At 37.3% G+C, this 18805-nt stretch overlaps 1 protein-coding gene across 1 annotated transcript in view; it reads right to left on the bottom strand.

Moving 5' to 3' along the window:
* The window catches only part of FAT4 (FAT atypical cadherin 4), a 186833-nt gene that overhangs the window by 74518 nt on the left and 93510 nt on the right, over positions 1 to 18805 (bottom strand). Inside the window, exons 3-6 of the mRNA XM_069557461.1 lie at positions 12597 to 12858; positions 10764 to 11114; positions 3422 to 4344; positions 2612 to 2786 (exon numbers count right to left, since the gene is read on the bottom strand). Of these exons, the coding sequence (XP_069413562.1) occupies positions 2612 to 2786; positions 3422 to 4344; positions 10764 to 11114; positions 12597 to 12858 (1711 nt within the window). The remainder of the gene's footprint in view (positions 1 to 2611; positions 2787 to 3421; positions 4345 to 10763; positions 11115 to 12596; positions 12859 to 18805) is intronic.

An 18805-nucleotide genomic window follows, 5' to 3' on the forward strand; every position in this document is an offset into this window, starting at 1 on the left:
TGACTCTTTGCAACCCTATAGACTGTAGCTCTCCAGGCTCTTCTGTCCATGCGACTTTCCAGGCAAGAATACTGGAGCAGTTTAGCCATTTTCTACTCCAGGGGATCTTTCCAACCCAGGGACTGAACCCACATCTCTTGAGTCTCCTGCATTGGCAGGTGGATTCTTTACCACTGCACCACCTCCTGAGCAAATTACTTAATTACTCTGAGGAGTTTACTGTAAGTAAAGTGGAAACAAAAACACCATAGTCTCTGAGATAATAAAGTAATGTGTAGAAATGGGTTAATATCTGTAAAATCTGGCAAACTGCATGACTCCGATTGCCAAATGTCAGAAAACAACCATTCCCTTCCCCTGCACAATATCTCCCTCTTGGCTTCACAGGCGCACAAAAAGATTTTTAAATTCTCAGAACGATCTGATTGAAAACATGCACTCTTGTCTAGATGTCTACATTCTTTCTCTGACATGGCTTTTGACTTAGAATGTTCCAAATCACAAATCCCCGATGGAGAACTTCTATGAGTTGTGCCCTGTCTGTCCAGGGTCACCCTACACTGCGTCTCTGATTCTCACAATCACAATCTGCTCCTTGCCCTGGGATGACCTTTGTGTGACACACCATCTTGTGCAGCAAGTTTTATAATGACGGATGCCTTAGCAGCCAGATTCCTGGGTCTGGTTTCTCCTCCCCCAAATGATCTGCACAAAGACTCTGTTTCTGGGAGTGCCTAGAATTGACTGCACATATCCCGCAACTGCAGAGGAGAGCTGAGTCTGCGGTGTTTTCATAATAAAATCTCGCCTCTATATATCTGACCCTCTACTAGTTTGTATACCTCTTTATCCTTTCTTTTCTCCAGATGACTCTTGAAATACGGATTGACCTGAGCCATGTGGCAGTGACTGCATTTGCCACATGAAAATGTTTATCTACTGACCGAGAAGTACTGCCTACACATATAATGAAACATGTTTCAGATCAACTTGGTTTAAGTTTTATATGGTTACCACACCACATTCTGCTCATCATTGCCTGGGATTTTATAGTTTGCATGAAATGTAACACAGTCATTCACACAGATTAAAAAAAAAAAAACGAGAATAGTGCTTTCTTTCACAAAACAATAGTCTAAGATGAAGTAAATGGCAAATAATGTAGACAGAACCATCTTGATAAATAAGCAGTGGCACTATCATTAGCATACTTAACATAAATTTATAATTACTCTTAATCTTCAAATCTCCTTTTTTTATGAAGTGGTGACATGAAATTGTATACTCCGAAATTGGTCACAAATAACAAAAATATCAAAAAATTATATTCATCAAAAACATTTCAACCGCAGCAAAAACAGCTCATTTGAAAATTCAGAATACTTCTCCTGTAGCAGTAGCCACACATCTACATAAATACCCATATACCAAAAATGTCAGTCCTTTGAAGTTCCAACAAATCTGCCTGTTCTTAAAACAATTTCAACAAATTAATAAAGATGTCAGCATTACTAACTTCCTCAATGATTAAAACAGTAAGTTTGAACAATTTTTATAAATGAGTGTTACATAAGGACTGCTGCTGCTGCTAAGTCGCTTCAGTCGTGTCTGACTGTGCGACCCCATAGATGGCAGCCCACCAGGCTCCCCCGCCCCTGTGATTCTGCAGGCAAGAACACTGGAGTGGGCTGCCATTTCCTTCTCCAATGCAGGAAAGTGAAAAGTGAAAGTGAAGTCGCTCAGTCTTGTCCGACTCTTCACAACCCCATGGACTGCAGCCCACCAGGCTCCTCCGTCTATGGGATTTTCCAGGCAAGAGTCAATGCCTCATAATTCCCTGAGACTTTTGAAGATCGATGATTTATTCATTCATTTGTTTATTCAACACATATTTAAGCACATCTACTTTATTCAAGGCACAGAGGTTCTTTAACAAATTGTAGTTGTTTCAGCTTTGAATTAGAAGTGCAAAACAAAACAGTGGTTAGCAGGAATGTTACTTTTTGAATAGATTGTATTTTATGCTACTTGCTCTATAATTTTATGCAATTACTATTTCCAAACAGTGAGAGCTAATATATATTGCTTTTCTTTCTCCCTATCATAGTTCATTACACTGCTACTCAATGAGAAGCCAGGCTCTCACTGACACCCTTTTTGGAGTTCTGTGGGGCTTCATCAGATGCTTATCATATCTACTTATGATTTTGCAGAATCTACAGGATTAATGAAGTAGAACTCTGGACCCACTCTCTTATCTCCATGACCAGTTAGAACCATCTGAATGTTTTCAAAGCTAAGGTACTTGAAATATCCACAGTCCAGGGGGAGAGTATAGAGTCACCCCCAGAGATACTGTGTCAGCCTACCAGGCAATGATATATTGTGTCTTATAGGAATAGAGCTTTGTTTGTAATGTGCCTAAACCCTTACCATTTACATATAAATTTCATAAAGTGATATATGTTCTATAAAATGATGTGGATACTACTGAAGTTCCAAGCATTAGTAACTTTAAAAAAAATTTAGTTTGGTGGTAGAAAAACATACTTCCATTTACATATATTATGAAGAAATTTTTCACTGTCGAACAAGGTTATTACAGATTTACCTGAATCTGTAGCTGTGATCAGCAAGACAAAATGTTCCTTTGTTTCACGGTCCAAACTCTGTGTTACTTGAAGTTCTCCACTAGCTGAGAGAGTGAAAGCATTGTCTTCATTACCACCAAATAGAACATATGAGAGTTTGCTGTTGGAACCTTGATCATCATCTCTTGCCACCACCTACAGGAGAAAACAATATAGGACATGAATGTGAGTAATACCCACAAAATGTATATCATGAAATAAAGTGTATTATTAAAAATAATAGGGTAGAGCCATTCAGACCAATATTAAAAGGTTTCAGAGACATGTTTGTAAGTTTTAGGTAAAATATTAAAATGGCGCAGTGTACAATATATAATTTGTATACGACCAGGTATAAAATCAACACATTGCATTTTTTGGAAGACCTCACAAAAATTTTTTTTAACAGCAGATCCATCCCGGTAGTTGGATTTGTAAAAAGGGAGTGAAGAACAACATTTGTAAAAGTAATCAAACTTTAACATCATTTTATTTTCTTACTATGTATAGAATAACTGTTACAGTGAAACAAAATTCAAAAATGCACAAATGCATAAATGTGTGCAGCAGAGGTAAACCCAAAAGGATATAACTGAAATACAATATTTCATCTACAAGGAAGTCAACAGGTCCTTAGGTGTAATTTTCATAAACCTGTCCTTTTCGAGATCTGCTGTATCAGCAAGTAAGCGTTTTTGGATGAGAAAGAGGAAGAGAGTGGGGCAGCATGACCACTGTAATTAAATGGTCTTACAAAAAGCACAATATTTGTTTGATTTAAATATAATTACCTGAAGAACTGTTCTGGGTAATGTTCCCAGATTCTCAGGGACATTTACAGAATATGGAGACAGCTCGAATACGGGGACAAAATCATTAATATCCAGCAGAACAATGCTGACGGTAGAGGTATCGGTTCTGGGAGTGCTGCCCCGATCTGTTGCCTGAACAGTTAAAGAGTAAGTAGGGGTCTTCTCTCGATCCAAAGGCTTAGCCACGGTGATTGCCCCTGTGACCGAGTCAATCCGAAATTCCTGATTGGCATTACCATCGACAATGCCATAGCGGACCTGTCCATTTGTACCTTCATCTCCATCTGCTGCAAATACTTGTATTATATCTGTTCCAGTAAGTGTATTTTCATTAATCTCCACTTTATACATGGCCTGTGCAAAAACAGGGTTATTATCGTTGATGTCAAGTACCATAACTACCACCTCTGTAGATGAAGACAGAGATGGATGACCTTTGTCCGTAGCCACCACCGTGAGAGTATAATTGGAAACCTCCTCTCTGTCTAGCTCTCCAGTGAGCCTTACTTCTCCATCGATGGTCCCGATAGTGAACTTATTTCCCAAAGGGTTCAGTAGGGTGTACTCAATGTAGCTGTTTGGGCCGCTGTCTGGGTCAGTTGCTTGTGCTTTGAAAACAATGGTATCAATAGGTGTGTTTTCTGGAATGTAGGTCAATTTAGGGGAAAGAAAGGTTGGGGGGTTATCATTGACATCCAGCAAAATAATGGAGATTTGAGCAGTGCTTGTGAATCTGGAGGCTGGAAGCTGTGGCAGGTCATGCACTTGAACGACCAGATTGTAGAAGGACTGACTCTCCCGATCCAAAGGTTTTAGAACTTTCAATACCCCGTTCTTGTCGACTGTAAACTGCCCAAGGCTATCGCCAGAAGCAATACTGTAAGCCAATTGAGAGTTGATGCCTGCAATGGAAGGGGGAAAAAATTAAATGTTCTGAACTAAATGCTGATTGCAAACTAAACTGCACCCACAGTTTCATGATATGAACTTGTGTAGTTGATACACATGGCTGCCAAACTTATGAATGATTTAGCTACAGTTAATTTTCTTTCCAAGGAATATATAACCCATAACTCTTTTCTTGGTATCATTTGATTTGAAAAGATGTTTACAATCTGGTGAACAAATGATCTATATACTGCTGGCTATTTACCAAGGTGTTGAAATGCTAAATTAGGAAAGTGAAGAGGAAAAAAAAATATACTAGAGAGCGGATATTTTTCTATACACTTCTTTATTTCTGTCACATAATTCCTGAGAGTTCAACATTAACAGTGCCACACTCTACTACTAGCCAAACATTTATCACATTAGTAATTTATTGAGGCCAACACCAATTTTCAGAGAATGATAATAACATTTTCTGATATATGGCATTAGTCATGGATGCTTTAAGTCTACTTTTACTTTTCTTGGCAGAACCAATAAATACTTTTTAATTCCTATTAAGTATCTGGCTAATACCTCTGAGAAAATAATTCTCTTTCAAATTTTATTATGTTTATTTACTGTGGTTTAAAAGTATTTTTGAAGAAAATGTTAGCAGTAAATGTGTGCATAAAAGACTTCAAATATAAAGATTCACACTATTATTGGGCTATTTTTAGATAATGTTTTATCAGTTTTTCCCAGGAACATATGTCACATTTTAATTTAAAAAGGCATATATAAATCATTTCAGAAAATGATTGTAGACATTTTCTAACAGAGATGATGTGGAGAATCGCTCAGCCTACTTATTGGTTTAGTAAATAGTTTAAAGCTAAATTACAGATAAGCAGTGCAAACACAAAGAAAAAATTATATTTCCTGCCCCAGAATAGCATTTTCTTCACTGGTCCATAATGTCATGTGTACTTTTATATTTTATCATAAACATGTTGGGCAATTATAGGATGGCCTAAGAATTTCTAAGAAACATATCTTATATCTAGATAATCCATCCTTAATAAAGATGCTCTACTCTGGGATCTTATGCTATGAAAAATCCATTGAGTTATATAAACTACTTACAAATGGCTCCTATATTTATGAACTTTAACTATTCAAGTGTCAAAAATGATGTCCACTCTTTGCCAAAAGTCTTCTAGAACAAGTGGATCACCCTTTTCTTGAAAAATACTCTCTTAGGATTCTGTAGATACTTCAGTTAGCTTCTGCCTCTTCTTGAAACCCATTAAGTCCTTGTAAAGGCAAGTTTTAGTTGAGTAATACAATTTTTTTTCCTACCAGGTAGTGCCTGCTTATTTGTTTGTTTTTTTTAAATGCTAGAAGTATTATTTTCCCATGCTTTGATAGTTTCTTATCTGATATCCTTTGTCTATATGTTGATGCAGAGGAAACTATTTATGGAGATAACTTTCAGGCACTGGCTTGTTCACAAAAATTTCTAGGATAAACAAGGATTGAGTAGATCTTTGAAAAGGTAGGGGTTTTCTCCTCATTAAGAGTTGTGGCTTTTAATCTTTGCAGTTTATTTAAGACCACTCACAAGAGAACAAAGCAGAGGTTATAAAGTTCAAAAACACTTAGGACACTGAGGATCAGGGAAAATATGAATAAATAAAGCTAATGGAGGCCACAGGTCAATTCGCCAGCAGGAGATAAAGAGAATTTTAAGATCTGGATAGAACAAGGTCAACAGCCTACTTCAACTCTCTGACTTAAAATTCCACAAGTTTGGGGGAAGAAAAGTTCTATCAACTGATGCAAAAAAAAAAGAAAAAGGTTTCATAAACTGGTACTAAATATATTACTGAGAAAGTAATTTGATTTTAAATATATATACATATATATAGTGATATATATTTAATATATTTTTTAAATACAATTGCTCTCTTAAGAATTTTTTTGCATTTCCTATGGCTAACTCTGTCAGTAAATATTTAGTTCCTATTCTTGGAGGTACAAATTCAGACACAATTATTATTGAGAAAAAGTTATGAAGACACCTGGATAAAAATAATACCAAAGAGCATTTCTATATAAGCATATAAACCTTTCATGCCCAAGATCAAAAGAAATTTAAAATACTGACAAAACTACACATGGCTACAAAGTGATGGTCTAACATTTCTACATAAATCAACTGGAAGGCAAGCAATTAAATCTAGGATTGGAACACCCCTGGTCCACTGTGTATTCTACTTCCTGGAGTAAACAATTAACCTGAAGAGGCAAAAAGAGAACACGATACCAAGATTTTATAGCCTTGTTGTAAACAGCAGGACAGCCTCCTTTTTCGGGAGAAAGTTTGCTGGGCAGGTGGGTGGTGGAAGTAATAAATATTAAATACAATTATGAAAAAGATAAAAATGACTTTATATTTAAATTCATAATGAATATACTAGATGATAACATTAAAAATGAACTGGTAATGATAACAGTCACTATCTTTGAGAACATAAACATAGAAATACAACTTGTTTTGCACAAAATATTGCAGCACAATCTAAGAAATAGCTTTCATCTCAGGAACTGAAACTGTACTGCTGTAATTACAGGTCATAGAAACCATCTCTATGGACTTTACTGTCAAAAAAGGACTTTTCATTCCTGTCATATCTAAGTGACTTTGGACATGTGCTCTACATCTAGAAAATACATGTAGACATATTGAGACGCAAAATTCTCCCTGAACCTTTATACTATCCTGAAAAATAAAGAGTTCAGGCCATTCTTCTCTCTCGACTCCTTGCATCAAATATCCCAATCATGAATCAGTAAACATATTATTTTAACATTCTATAATTTATTCATATGTGCTAGAACTTGAATTTAGTGGGCTTTTACAGCCCCTAGATCTTTAAGCTAAGAACAGTCCATATTTCTAACCATTTATGTTCAGTGTTCTGAAAGTGGTTTAGTTACATGATTCTTTCTGGCAGTTTTATTGTGTGTGTGGTTGTGTTAGCTTTTTTTTTGGTTGGTTTTTATTTCGGTCTTGAGAATAATTTAGTTCCAGGAAATACAGCACATAACTGTAGGTATGTGGCTCTGTTACAAAATGTGCATATTTATTCACAGTCCATAAATGCCTAATTATTTCTATGATGAACTAGTATTTGTCAACTTATCATACAGCTGCAACACATGGAACTCTTGCAAACAGCATTCACTTTAATGAAGCAGTTCCGACAAGGTCATCAGGTCACTGGAATATGAAACTCATTTACAGGTCAATTGATCTGCATTGTGTACCAAGTGTATATCAGTAAATTTATTCAACAATAATTATAATTACTTTATTCTCAAAGTACTCTATGACTCCCCAATATTTTTAAGAGTATGTGAATTTATTTTTAGGATAATATAATAATTATCAAAGCTAGACTATTTCCATGAAACTTCAATTTATAATGTGTGTGCTCAGTTGCTCAGTCCTATCTGACTCTTTGCGGCTTCATGGACTGTAGCTTGCCAGGCTCTTCTTTCCATCCATGGAATTTTCCATGCAATACTGGAGTGGGTTCCCATTTCCTTCTTCAAGGGATCTTCCCAACCCAGGGATCTAACCCATGTCTCTTGTGTCTCCTGCATTGGCAGACAGGTTCTGTACCCTTAGCCATACTTTGGGTAGCCATACTTAGGCATATGGTGGGTACTGTACCCACCATACTTTGCCTCAATATAATACTTTCTTAGCTGTATGAATGAAAGCCTTGAGATTAATACTTGTGCTACTTATCTTGTGAACACAGTAAAATATTTGCTTTATTCTTATTAAATGGTTATGCAAGTAAAATTTTAGGTTAAACTTAGAGAATTTAGATATAAGTAACAGAAAATGTTAAATTTATTTTCATATAAAATGTCTTCATTTAAGATGATAATATTATCTCCTCTGAAAGCTCTTGGTCTGAGATAAAAACTAAATTGTTAATTAGAAAAGTCTAAATAACATTGTGAAACACGTTGGGAGCTATTTAGTATAACTGAGTTGGCAGTTTTAAACAAAGAAGGTTACCCTTGTACAGTCTTATCATGATCCTTGAAATTCAGAGAGAATAGAAACTGTGTCCTATATTTTAGGTCAAGGTGCAGGAAATTACACTGATAAAAGTATTCAATACTAAAACAATGGAAAAATGTAGCTTGAAACTTTTATCTAACACAATTAAAGGAAAAAAATCCATAAAAAGTAACTTGAAGTCAATGGTTAATACATTTCTGTGAATATGCTTGCATGGAATATTCCAGCAGGTTTCACAAAGGAAGTTTCTTATTTGCTATTTTCTCAGTTCTTTACAGTTGAGTTTTGAGAATAAATGGAATTTACTCTAGATCTGCACACAATCCTATGATACAATAGGCTCTCTCTAATGCTTAGAGTCACAAAGAAACTTGGCAGATAATTCTTCACTGCAGAAAACTTAGGACAAATTAAAAAATGTTCATATCCAGAGATGAGGTAAATTAATTAAGTTTATAATAATAGATAAGCCAACATTCAAAATAAAGATTAACCTAACCTCAACTATGCATAAAGTCTAATGGGAGACACTTACATGTACAGAACTAGGCTGATGTACATGAAATAGACTGTGCCACATTCTTAGGCCAGGACTGGCTACATACTAGGGACAAGTGGTCCGTCATATTTGCTGGTCCCACATCCAAGGATTCAACCAACATAGACCGAAAATATTTTGAGGGAAGAAAATTCCAAAAAGTTCCAAATTTCAAGCAAAACTTAAATCTTCTGTGCTCTGGAAACTATTTATATAGCATTCATATTGTAGTAGGTATTGTGAGTAATCTAGAGATGATTTATAGTATATGGGTGAATGTGCATGGGTTGTATGCAAATATTACACTATTTTATATAAAGGACTTGAGCATCTTGGATTTTGGTATCAATGAGGCTTCCCTAGAGGCTCAGAGATACAGAATCTCCCTGCAATGCAGAAGACCAGGGTTTGATCCCTAGGTCAGGAAAATCCCCTGGAGAAGGGAATGGCTGCCAATTCCAGTATTCTTGCCTAGAGAATCTCATGGACAGAGGAGTCTGGCGGCTACAGTTCTTGGGGTCGAAAAGAGTCGGACACTACTGAGCAACTAACAGTTTCACTTCACTAACTTTCCAGAGGTCCTGGAACCAATCCCCTGCTGATACAAGGGATGACTGTATTTGACAACTGTCAGTTGTTGTTTTTAATATTATTAGCAATTTGTGGTACTGACATTACAGGCACTTCTATTTTAGGAATATTTATGTTTTCATTATTAACTATGCTTAAATAAGAGAGGAAAACTTCAAAATGCACTTAATGAATTCTAAAGAAAGCATTTTCTATTTCATGAATTGAAAGATATATAAAAATACTGTGCTCTGCCTCTCATATCTTTGTAAGTGGTGATTCTAGACACTCTTGAAAGGAAACTAAGTATAGAGCAGAATGGGATGAATGGTACTCTGAGATCACATAAATTATTTAAGTCAGCAAGAACCAGGAAATTCTAAATTAAGGTTGATATGCCTATGCCACAAGGCATATCCTTGGGCTAGAGACTGGTTTCCTCTTAAAATACTGTCCCTTGTTTTCTTAACTAAATGAACATTTAGCTGCATCCAATGGAAGGAAAAACAAGGTATTAACTTTCTGAACAAAGATTGACAATCTGTACAATGTTACCTCTAAAGGCTATATTATCTGGTATGTATATTTACAAAATAAGTCTTAAAGAAAGACCAAGGGAGTCATACTTTAAAGTTTTTCAAATAAATAAAAATCAAACAAATATCAATCATTGTAAAGTCTAGACTTAATTTAAAATCTCAACTAGATTATGTAGCATAAAAATTAAAGAGATCTGAGACCGTCCTTTGAGTCAAAGCATGAAAGCTTGCTGAGATACTCTGAGCCATTTTCGGTCAGAAATACAAAACTAATCATGCATTCTGAAGTATTTTTTGAGATTTGGTTTTCCTTTAGCATCCACATTTTATCCTTTTTTATGTTAAAAGAATATATGTAAGCAAATAGTTATCTGAAGAAAACCAGCCAAAAAGCTGCTTTATGACTTCTACATTGCTAAACTGCAGTGGTGTCACACATTTAGAGAGAATAAAGGAAGATAAATTTATAAAGCTTATAAGATGCACACAATGTATGCTGTGTAAGTGTTATAAAAAAAGAACTTAACTAATAAAACCCTTAGTCTTTTAATCCTCTATAGTTAAATTATAAATCTATTCCTCAACTTTGGATCTATATTTACAAAATGCAATTTTGTGACAGCTGCACACAGTAAATAAATATGACATAAATCTAATGATGAATGTTTAATAAACTTTAAGTATGCAAAATAAAGTACATACCATCATCTGCATCGGTAACATTAAACACAAGAACAGTAGATCCTAGAGGTAGATTCTCCATTAAAGATGTGCTGTATGAATTCAAGCTGAAAATGGGTGGATTATCATTTACATCTAGTATGTTGAAGTAAACCCTGATGGTAGTAAATTGTCCCCCACCATCTTCAGCCCGAACAGTGAGGATATAATATTGCTGTGCTTCATAATCCAACATTCGAGTCAAATTAAAGACTCCAGTAACTGGATTCAGGAAAAATATGCCATCTTCATCATCTTCATTCACAATATATGTAATTTCTCCATTCACACCAGAGTCATCATCTGTAGCTAAAATAGCTGCTACCAAAGAACCTAGAATAAATTGAGAATCTAAAATTAATGGGACAGGGTATTGCTAAGAGACTATATATGATACCAAAACATTTATTTGTACAGTGAAATATTTTAACTAGAATCACTATGAAAATATAATGAAAACAACACTCTGTAGATTTCTACATTAACATGGATGCCAACATTCCCAAATATCCAGTAGATCTTATGTGTGTGTGTGTGCACACTCAGTCGCTCAGTCATGTCTGACTCTTTGCAACCTCATGGACTGTAGCCCACCAGGCTCCTCTATCCATGGAATTTTCCTGGCAAGAATACTGGAATGGGTTTCCATTTCCTAGTCCAGGAGATCTTCCCAACCCAGGGATTGAACCTACGTCTCTAGAGTCTCCTGCACTGACAGGCGTATCCTTTATCACTGTGCCACCTTGGAAGCCAGTAGATCTTATGTTGCAATGTAAATGTTCTGGGAAATGAACACAACTTCTGACATTATTTTTCTACCTACCAATTCATGAACATATTGATGAATTCAGTGAACATATATTGGGGCCCACTGCTAGTGTCAGGAACTGGCAATTCCAAGCAATAATACAGAATTATGCTAAGGGGATACCACTGAACAGCTTATATGACCATTGCTAGAAATGAGGTGAGAAAGAAATGTGACAGGAATTTCATGAAGGACATGAACAACTCATCTTGGTGAACTGACTGCCGTGAGATTTTAGTCCTCTCTAAATGTTTCATTTCTTTGTCAAATGAGTTTCTAAAACATATGCCTTATTTTACAAACTCATTCAAATATAATTCAAAATATAATTTCAGTTTTAGATAAGAATTTCTAATAGTGGAAATGAAGCCAACCCATACCAGAAACAGGGATATTGAGTACTCACATGCAACAGTCACAACATAGTATATTCAAAGAAGCAAGGTGAAAATTCAGGATTCCTATTCTACTAACATTTATTCAGCATCTGCTAATCCTCAAGCCCCATGTCAGCAAACTCATACATGTTTTATCCTAACAAGAATTATTGTTTCCATATACAGAAGAAAGAATCGAAGCTAAGAGAAATTAATTAATTGCCCTGGTTCACACAGCTAGTAAATATTATAACGAGTATTCACAGGTTTTCCTGTGTTTTTTTTTTGCTTTCTATGCTCAGGAACATAATCACATCAGACATCCTTACAGTGGAAAAACAGTATCAAAACTGCGGTTGCCAGGAAACTTAACAATGCATGTCACAGATACTTTCAGAAACAAATATCTATAATTAAGAAGTCAGATGGTTAGCTTATCTCATTTGCTCTCAAAAGTCAGGAAATTTGTTTGGGAATTGTAGCAAAGTCAGTTAATTAAAATATTTAAAAATCCAATGTTTATACCCAGTAGCACATACTAGTCACAATTTAAGAGCAGCCAAAACCTAGTCCGTGTAACTGTAGTCAAAGGTGAACCTTGCAAAATATACTTCAAAGTGTGCCACCTACCTGGGGTTGTGTCTTCTGGGATGTCGAAAGAGTACACAGGCCTGGAGAACTTGGGTGTGTGGTCATTCACATCACTGACAGTAATATTTATTCTCATATCCGAGGACTGAAGACCATCATCCGCACGAACAAGCAAGGAATATTTGGAACGACGTTCTCTGTCCAGTCTCTTGGTAGCTATCAGATCTCCAGATTCAGGGTCAATTCGGAAGCTGTCATCGGCTCCACTGATGATCGTATATGTGACAAGAGCATTTGCACCCTAGGGAAAAGAGCAGAATCGGAACTGCTAGAAGCAGAACAGTAAAAGTGCTGCTCCTTGTGCTGAATGTATACTTGACAAAGTGAGGCTCCGGGGTTTAATTTCATATGATACTGTAATATTTCAAATAGTAACAGTCCAGTGTAGTTAACTAAATAGTCTTTCACTGTTCATTTCATTAAATAACACAGCGAATCTCAACCTTCAAAATGTGTGTGTGTGTGTGCACGCATGCGTGCGTGCTCTATGCATGCTCAGTCAGGTCTGACTCTGCAACCCTGTGGACTGCAACATGCCAGGGTCTTCTATGCATGGGATTTTTCAGGCAAGAATACTGGAGTGGGTTGCCATTTCCTCCTCTAGGGAATCTTCCTGACTCAGGGATCGTACCAGCATCTCCTGTGTCTCCCGCGTTGGCAGGTGGATTCTTTAAGACTTGAGTCACTTGGGAAGCCCATATATATGTGTGTATGTGAGAGAATGGTAACCCACTCCAGTATTCTAACCTGGAGAATCCCATGGACAGAGGAGGCCTGCTGGTTATGGTCTATAGGGTCACAAAGTATTGGACATGATTGAGCAACTAAGCACAGCACACACACACACACACACACACACACACATAAATTCTTAAAATATATCATGGAAAGGGGTCAAACTGTCACTGTGGAAAATACAAATGATGATAATACTATTAACTACATATCCAGAGGTTTGCCAGGCCCAGGGGCAGCACTGGGTATGCATTATCTTGCTTTAGGTCATGCTTCCCTGGTGGCTCAGACAGTAAAAGCATCTGCCTACAATGTGGAAGACCAGGGCTTAATCTCCAGGGTTAAGATCCCCCTGGAGAAGGAAATGGCAACGCACTCCAGAATTCTTGCCTGGAAAATCCCATGGACTGACAGAGGAGCCTGGTAGGCTATAGTCCATGGTGTTGAAAAGAGTCAACACGACTGAGCCACTTCACTTTCACTTTTTTTCACTGGGAGATACTATTTCTCAAAAGAAGATGCGAAGTTTGGAGATGGTACTTAACTTACCCAGAGTCATACTGGGGGTGAGTGGATTTCAAACCCTAGTTTGTCTGACTCTGAGCTCATGTTCCTCTGGTTCAGCATGAGAAGGTAATTAAATTAAGCAAGCGCTAAATGGAAGCTTAGACTTCCCTGGTGGCTCAGACAGTAAAGAATCTGCCTGCAATGCGGGAGACCTGGGTTCGACCCCTGGGTTGGAAAGATTCCCTGGAGGAGGGCATGACAACCCACTCCAGCATTCTTGCTTTGAGAATTCCCATAGCAGAGGAGCCTGATGGGGTTGCAAAGTCCATGGGGTTGCAAAGTCCATGGGGTTGCAAAGAGTCGGACAAAACTGAACAACTAAGCACAACACAGCACAAATGGAAGCTTACAATGTGCACTATAAAAACCAAGGAGAGGGATTACTGTGACAAGTTTGCTAGTGTGAAGAGATTTGTTTGTTTAATTAATTAACTAATTTATGTATTTTATATACTTTTGGTTGCACTGGGTCTTCCCTGCTTTATGCAGCCTTTCTCTAGCTGCAGCAGGTGGGGCCACTCTTTGTTGCAGTGCACAGGCTTCTCATTGTGGTGGCTTCTCCTGATGTGGAGCACAGCTTCTAGGCCCACTGGCTTTAGGAGTTGCAGAACATGGGCTCAGAAGTTATGGTTTGCGGGCTCTAGGGTTTGGGCTCAGTAGCTGTGGTGGTCGGGCTTACTTGCTCCACGGCATGTGGCATCCTCCTGGACCAGGGATCAAACCCATGTTCCCTGCAGCGGCAGGTAGATTCTTATCCACTGTACCACCTGGGAAGTCCAGTGTGGAGAGTTTTAATGTAGAACAAAAGAAGGAAAACTGAGCTAAAATATTAGATTATGGGTATAGATTGGATAGGGGCTTAGCTGGTAAAGAATCCACCTGCAATGCAGGAGATCCCGGTTTGATCCTGTGTCAAGGAGTTCCCCTGGAGAAGGGCATGGGAACCCACTTCAGGTACCTTTGGACTTCCCTGGTGGCTCAGATACTAAAGAATTTGCCTGCAATGCGAAGACCTCGGCTGGAAAGATCCCCTGGAGGAAGGCGTGGCAATCCACTCCAATATTCTTGCCTGGAGAATCCCCATGGACAGAGGAACTTGGCAGGCTACAGTCCATGGGGTAGCAAAGAGCTGGACACGACTGAGCGACTAAGCACAGTCCAGCACATACACTGGAGAATCTCAGTTACAACACATATCGAACTGTATGACCAAGATACCACTGATCTTGTTTTAATTGGAAACAATCTTTTAAGGCTCTTGATGGTATAGGATGGACTAGAAAGAAGAGAGGACAGAGAAGGAGTGAGAGAGTAGATTTTGGCCCCAGGAGACTAGGACTTCATTTCCTCAAGAGGAAACTCTATATAATCTGCATTATTTTCTGGTTCCAAGTCCCTGTTCTGTAAAATGAAAGCAGAGATGCATTCTTGCGTTCACTCAGATCTTTGAACTGTAGCACTCAAGATCTGAAGTATAAACTAGGAATTTGGCTGAAGGAATGGAAAAGAAAAATAGAACATTTATTAAGTGTTTATTGAGTGCTAAGCACTGCTCCGAGCGCATCACTTCATGGGCACTAATTGATTTGATACTTAAAAGCAATCCAGTTGGGTAAGCACTATTATTATCCCCATTTTGAAGATAGAGAAACTGAGACAAAGAAATCTGAACCCTGGTTATCTTGCCCCAGAAATGAGACTTTCAATCATTGTGTACCAAACATAATATACACAGAACAAATTAGTAAGATCTAATGGGCTATTGGATACAGAAGTAACTGATGATAGCTCTCAGTTGTTCAACATTCTCTTTATTCTCATTTCTTTCTTTTATCAACTCTGCAATGGGCATAGAAGTGAAAGAGAAAGAAAAAAAATTTCAAATTATTTTGGCTAGGAATTAGGAGAATGTTTTTGCTGAAGACATCTCAGGATAAGGTCTGCTTGGACGCAGGAGACATTATGCATTGAAATTTTATAATTTTATGTATGGTATGTTAAGAGTGAAGGATAGCTTCGTAAAAATGGTTATGTGGCAATGGTTATAACCATAGGAATGGATGTGTGGTCAGAGATTTGAAAAAGGGTTTGATAAAACTATTTGAAGGTCAATATATGTGGCTCACAGTTGAAGCCAGAAGATTTGTTGATGATTTATATGAGAATAGATAGTAAAAGGTACAGCAGCATAAAGACTGAATATCATATTGAAAGAGTGGGAAGTAAGGGAAGCGACTGAGGGAAGGAGAAGGAACCTTGGAGACCCAGAGGACAGCTTGCCATAGAGGTTAAAGGGAAGGTTTCAGAAAGAGTAGATTTTAGCAGAGTCAAAAGAGTCTGATTCTGGGATCCTTGACACAGGATCAAATCGGGATCTCCTCCACTGCAGGTGGATTCTTTACCAGCTAAGCCCCTATCCAATCTATACCCATAATCTAATATTTTAGCTCAGTTTTCCTTCTTTTGTTCTACATTAAAACTCTCCACACTGGACTTCCCAGGTGGTACAGTGGATAAGAATCTACCTGCCGCTGCAGGGAACATGGGTTTGATCCCTGGATCAGAGGATGAGATGGCTGGATGGCATCACTGACTCAATGGACGTGAGTCTGAGTGAACTCCGGGAGTTGGTAATGGACAGGGAGGCCTAGCGTGCTGTGATTCATGGGGTCGCAAAGAGTCGGACACGACTGAGCAACTGAACTGAACTGAACTGAACTGAAGGCAAATTAAAATTATAATCACCATCTAGATTTGACAATGAGGGATAGTAACTTTATAGTGTTCAAAAAATCTCTTATAAACGTATTTGTATATTATTGAAATAATGAACAGTTTGATTTAGATATGCAAAATCAATGCAGATGGTGACTGCAGCTATGAAATTAAAAGACGCTTACTCCTTGGAAGAAAAGTTATGACCAAACTAGAGAGTATATTCAAAAGCAGAGACATTACTTTGCCGACTAAGGTCCGTCTAGTCAAGGCTATGGTTTTTCCTGTGGTCATGTATGGATGTGAGAGTTGGACTGTGAAGAAGGCTGAGTGCTGAAGAATTGATGCTTTTGAAATGTGGTGTTGGAGAAGACTCTTGAGAGTCCCTTGGACTGCAAGGAGATCCAACCAGTCCATTCTGAAGGAGATCAGCCCTGGGATTTCTTTGGAAGGAATGATGCTAAAGCTGAAGCTCCAGTACTTTGGCCACCTCATGCGAAGAGTTGACTCATTGGAAAAGACTCTGATGCTGGGAGGGATTGGGGGCAGAAGGAGAAGGGGACAACCGAGGATGAGATGGCTGGATGGCATCACTGACTTGATGGACGTGAGTCTGAATGGATTCTGGGAGACAGTGACGGACAGGGAGGCCTGGCGTGCTGCAATTCATGGGGTCGCAAGGAGTCGGACACGACTGAGCGGCTGAACTAAACTGAACTGAACTGAATCACATGTATATTATAGTTGGAATTCTGAGTTGCACATTATACATTGTACTGGTTGAGACTGCATGCTCTGGGGCCATAGTTTTGGTTTTGAATCTCTGCTCCACTACCTAATAATCATGTATCACTGGGCTACTCCTTAACCTCTATGAGCCTATGTTTCCTTATCTAGACAATCTGGCTGGTAATAATATCTGATACATGGGACTGTAATGTAGCAGTACTTAATCTGTATTTAGTCTGAGGATTAAAGGAGTTCACACATGTAAAGGACCTAGAACAATGCATGAAAAGCTTTAAGTGTATGATAGTGCTAATTGTTTTTATTCCTATTTTAATTCTTTTCTTATAAAAGGAATATAACAAGTTAGATACATTTGATGACAGAGATGTTTACAAATGAATAATTTAAATCAAAATTTGATTAAAGTTGCTATATATCCCAGGAAAAATATTTTCTGATTTTCTGTTATATTTAGTATTACATCCTGACACTGATGTATATGTAGTGTTGGAATTGTCAACTTCAAAAATTACTTTTTGATTTAAATATACTCATATAAAACAAATATGTGTGTGTATATATATATATATATATATAAAACCATATCAGCTCTAGAAATGTATTTATTAAAGTATCCAGGCTTAGAACTCTCAAGAAGCTATTAGGAAGAACATAAATTTAGGACATTTAGACTCTAAAGCTGACATGCTAGGAAACTACAGAATCTGAAGTTTCCATATATCTTTTCCATCATAGATTAAATATGCTTTATTCTCAAGATTAAATATATAAGGGCATGACTGCTAACAGTCAAAGGCAAAAATACTCTTTCAAAATTTATGTTTAGAGGTATTTGCTATATTTGTACTGCATTCCCTAAACCAAACTTAAAAGTTAGTAATGTGAAATCCTCAAAGCACATTTTAATTTAGTAATGACAGCTAGATTTAACATACTATGCACATTTATCTTGTATATTCAGGTGTACATAGACCATCTACTGTATTTATTGTAATTGTATGGTTTTACAAAAACATTCAATAAGAATTTTAGACTTTGAATCTAACCACATTCTGTACTTTTTGTTCTATTTCACAAGGAATTCCACTATTCTGGTGAAACAGTCCAGAGAAAAACAGCTACACTCAATTCTGAACTATTAAAATGGAATTTGGAAATTAGGGGAAAGCCAAGATGCAAAACCATATTTCAAGCTATTATATAAATGGTTCAAAATTTAGAAATATCCCATCTACAAAATGACCATAATAATTAATACTCCTGAACTTATAATTCTTCTGAACAGAAAAGCAAAGGCATCAGACTGTTGATAAACCATAATTTTTCACTTTCAAAATCAGCTGATGCGGTGCATTAGTAGTTTCAGTGAATGTCTGAAAATGCATGGCCAAGAGTAATGATTTAATGAGGTCTTTTGAAAA

The sequence above is a fragment of the Ovis canadensis genome, chromosome 17 (assembly GCF_042477335.2).
Source record: "Ovis canadensis isolate MfBH-ARS-UI-01 breed Bighorn chromosome 17, ARS-UI_OviCan_v2, whole genome shotgun sequence".
Taxonomy (NCBI): Eukaryota; Metazoa; Chordata; class Mammalia; order Artiodactyla; family Bovidae; genus Ovis; species Ovis canadensis.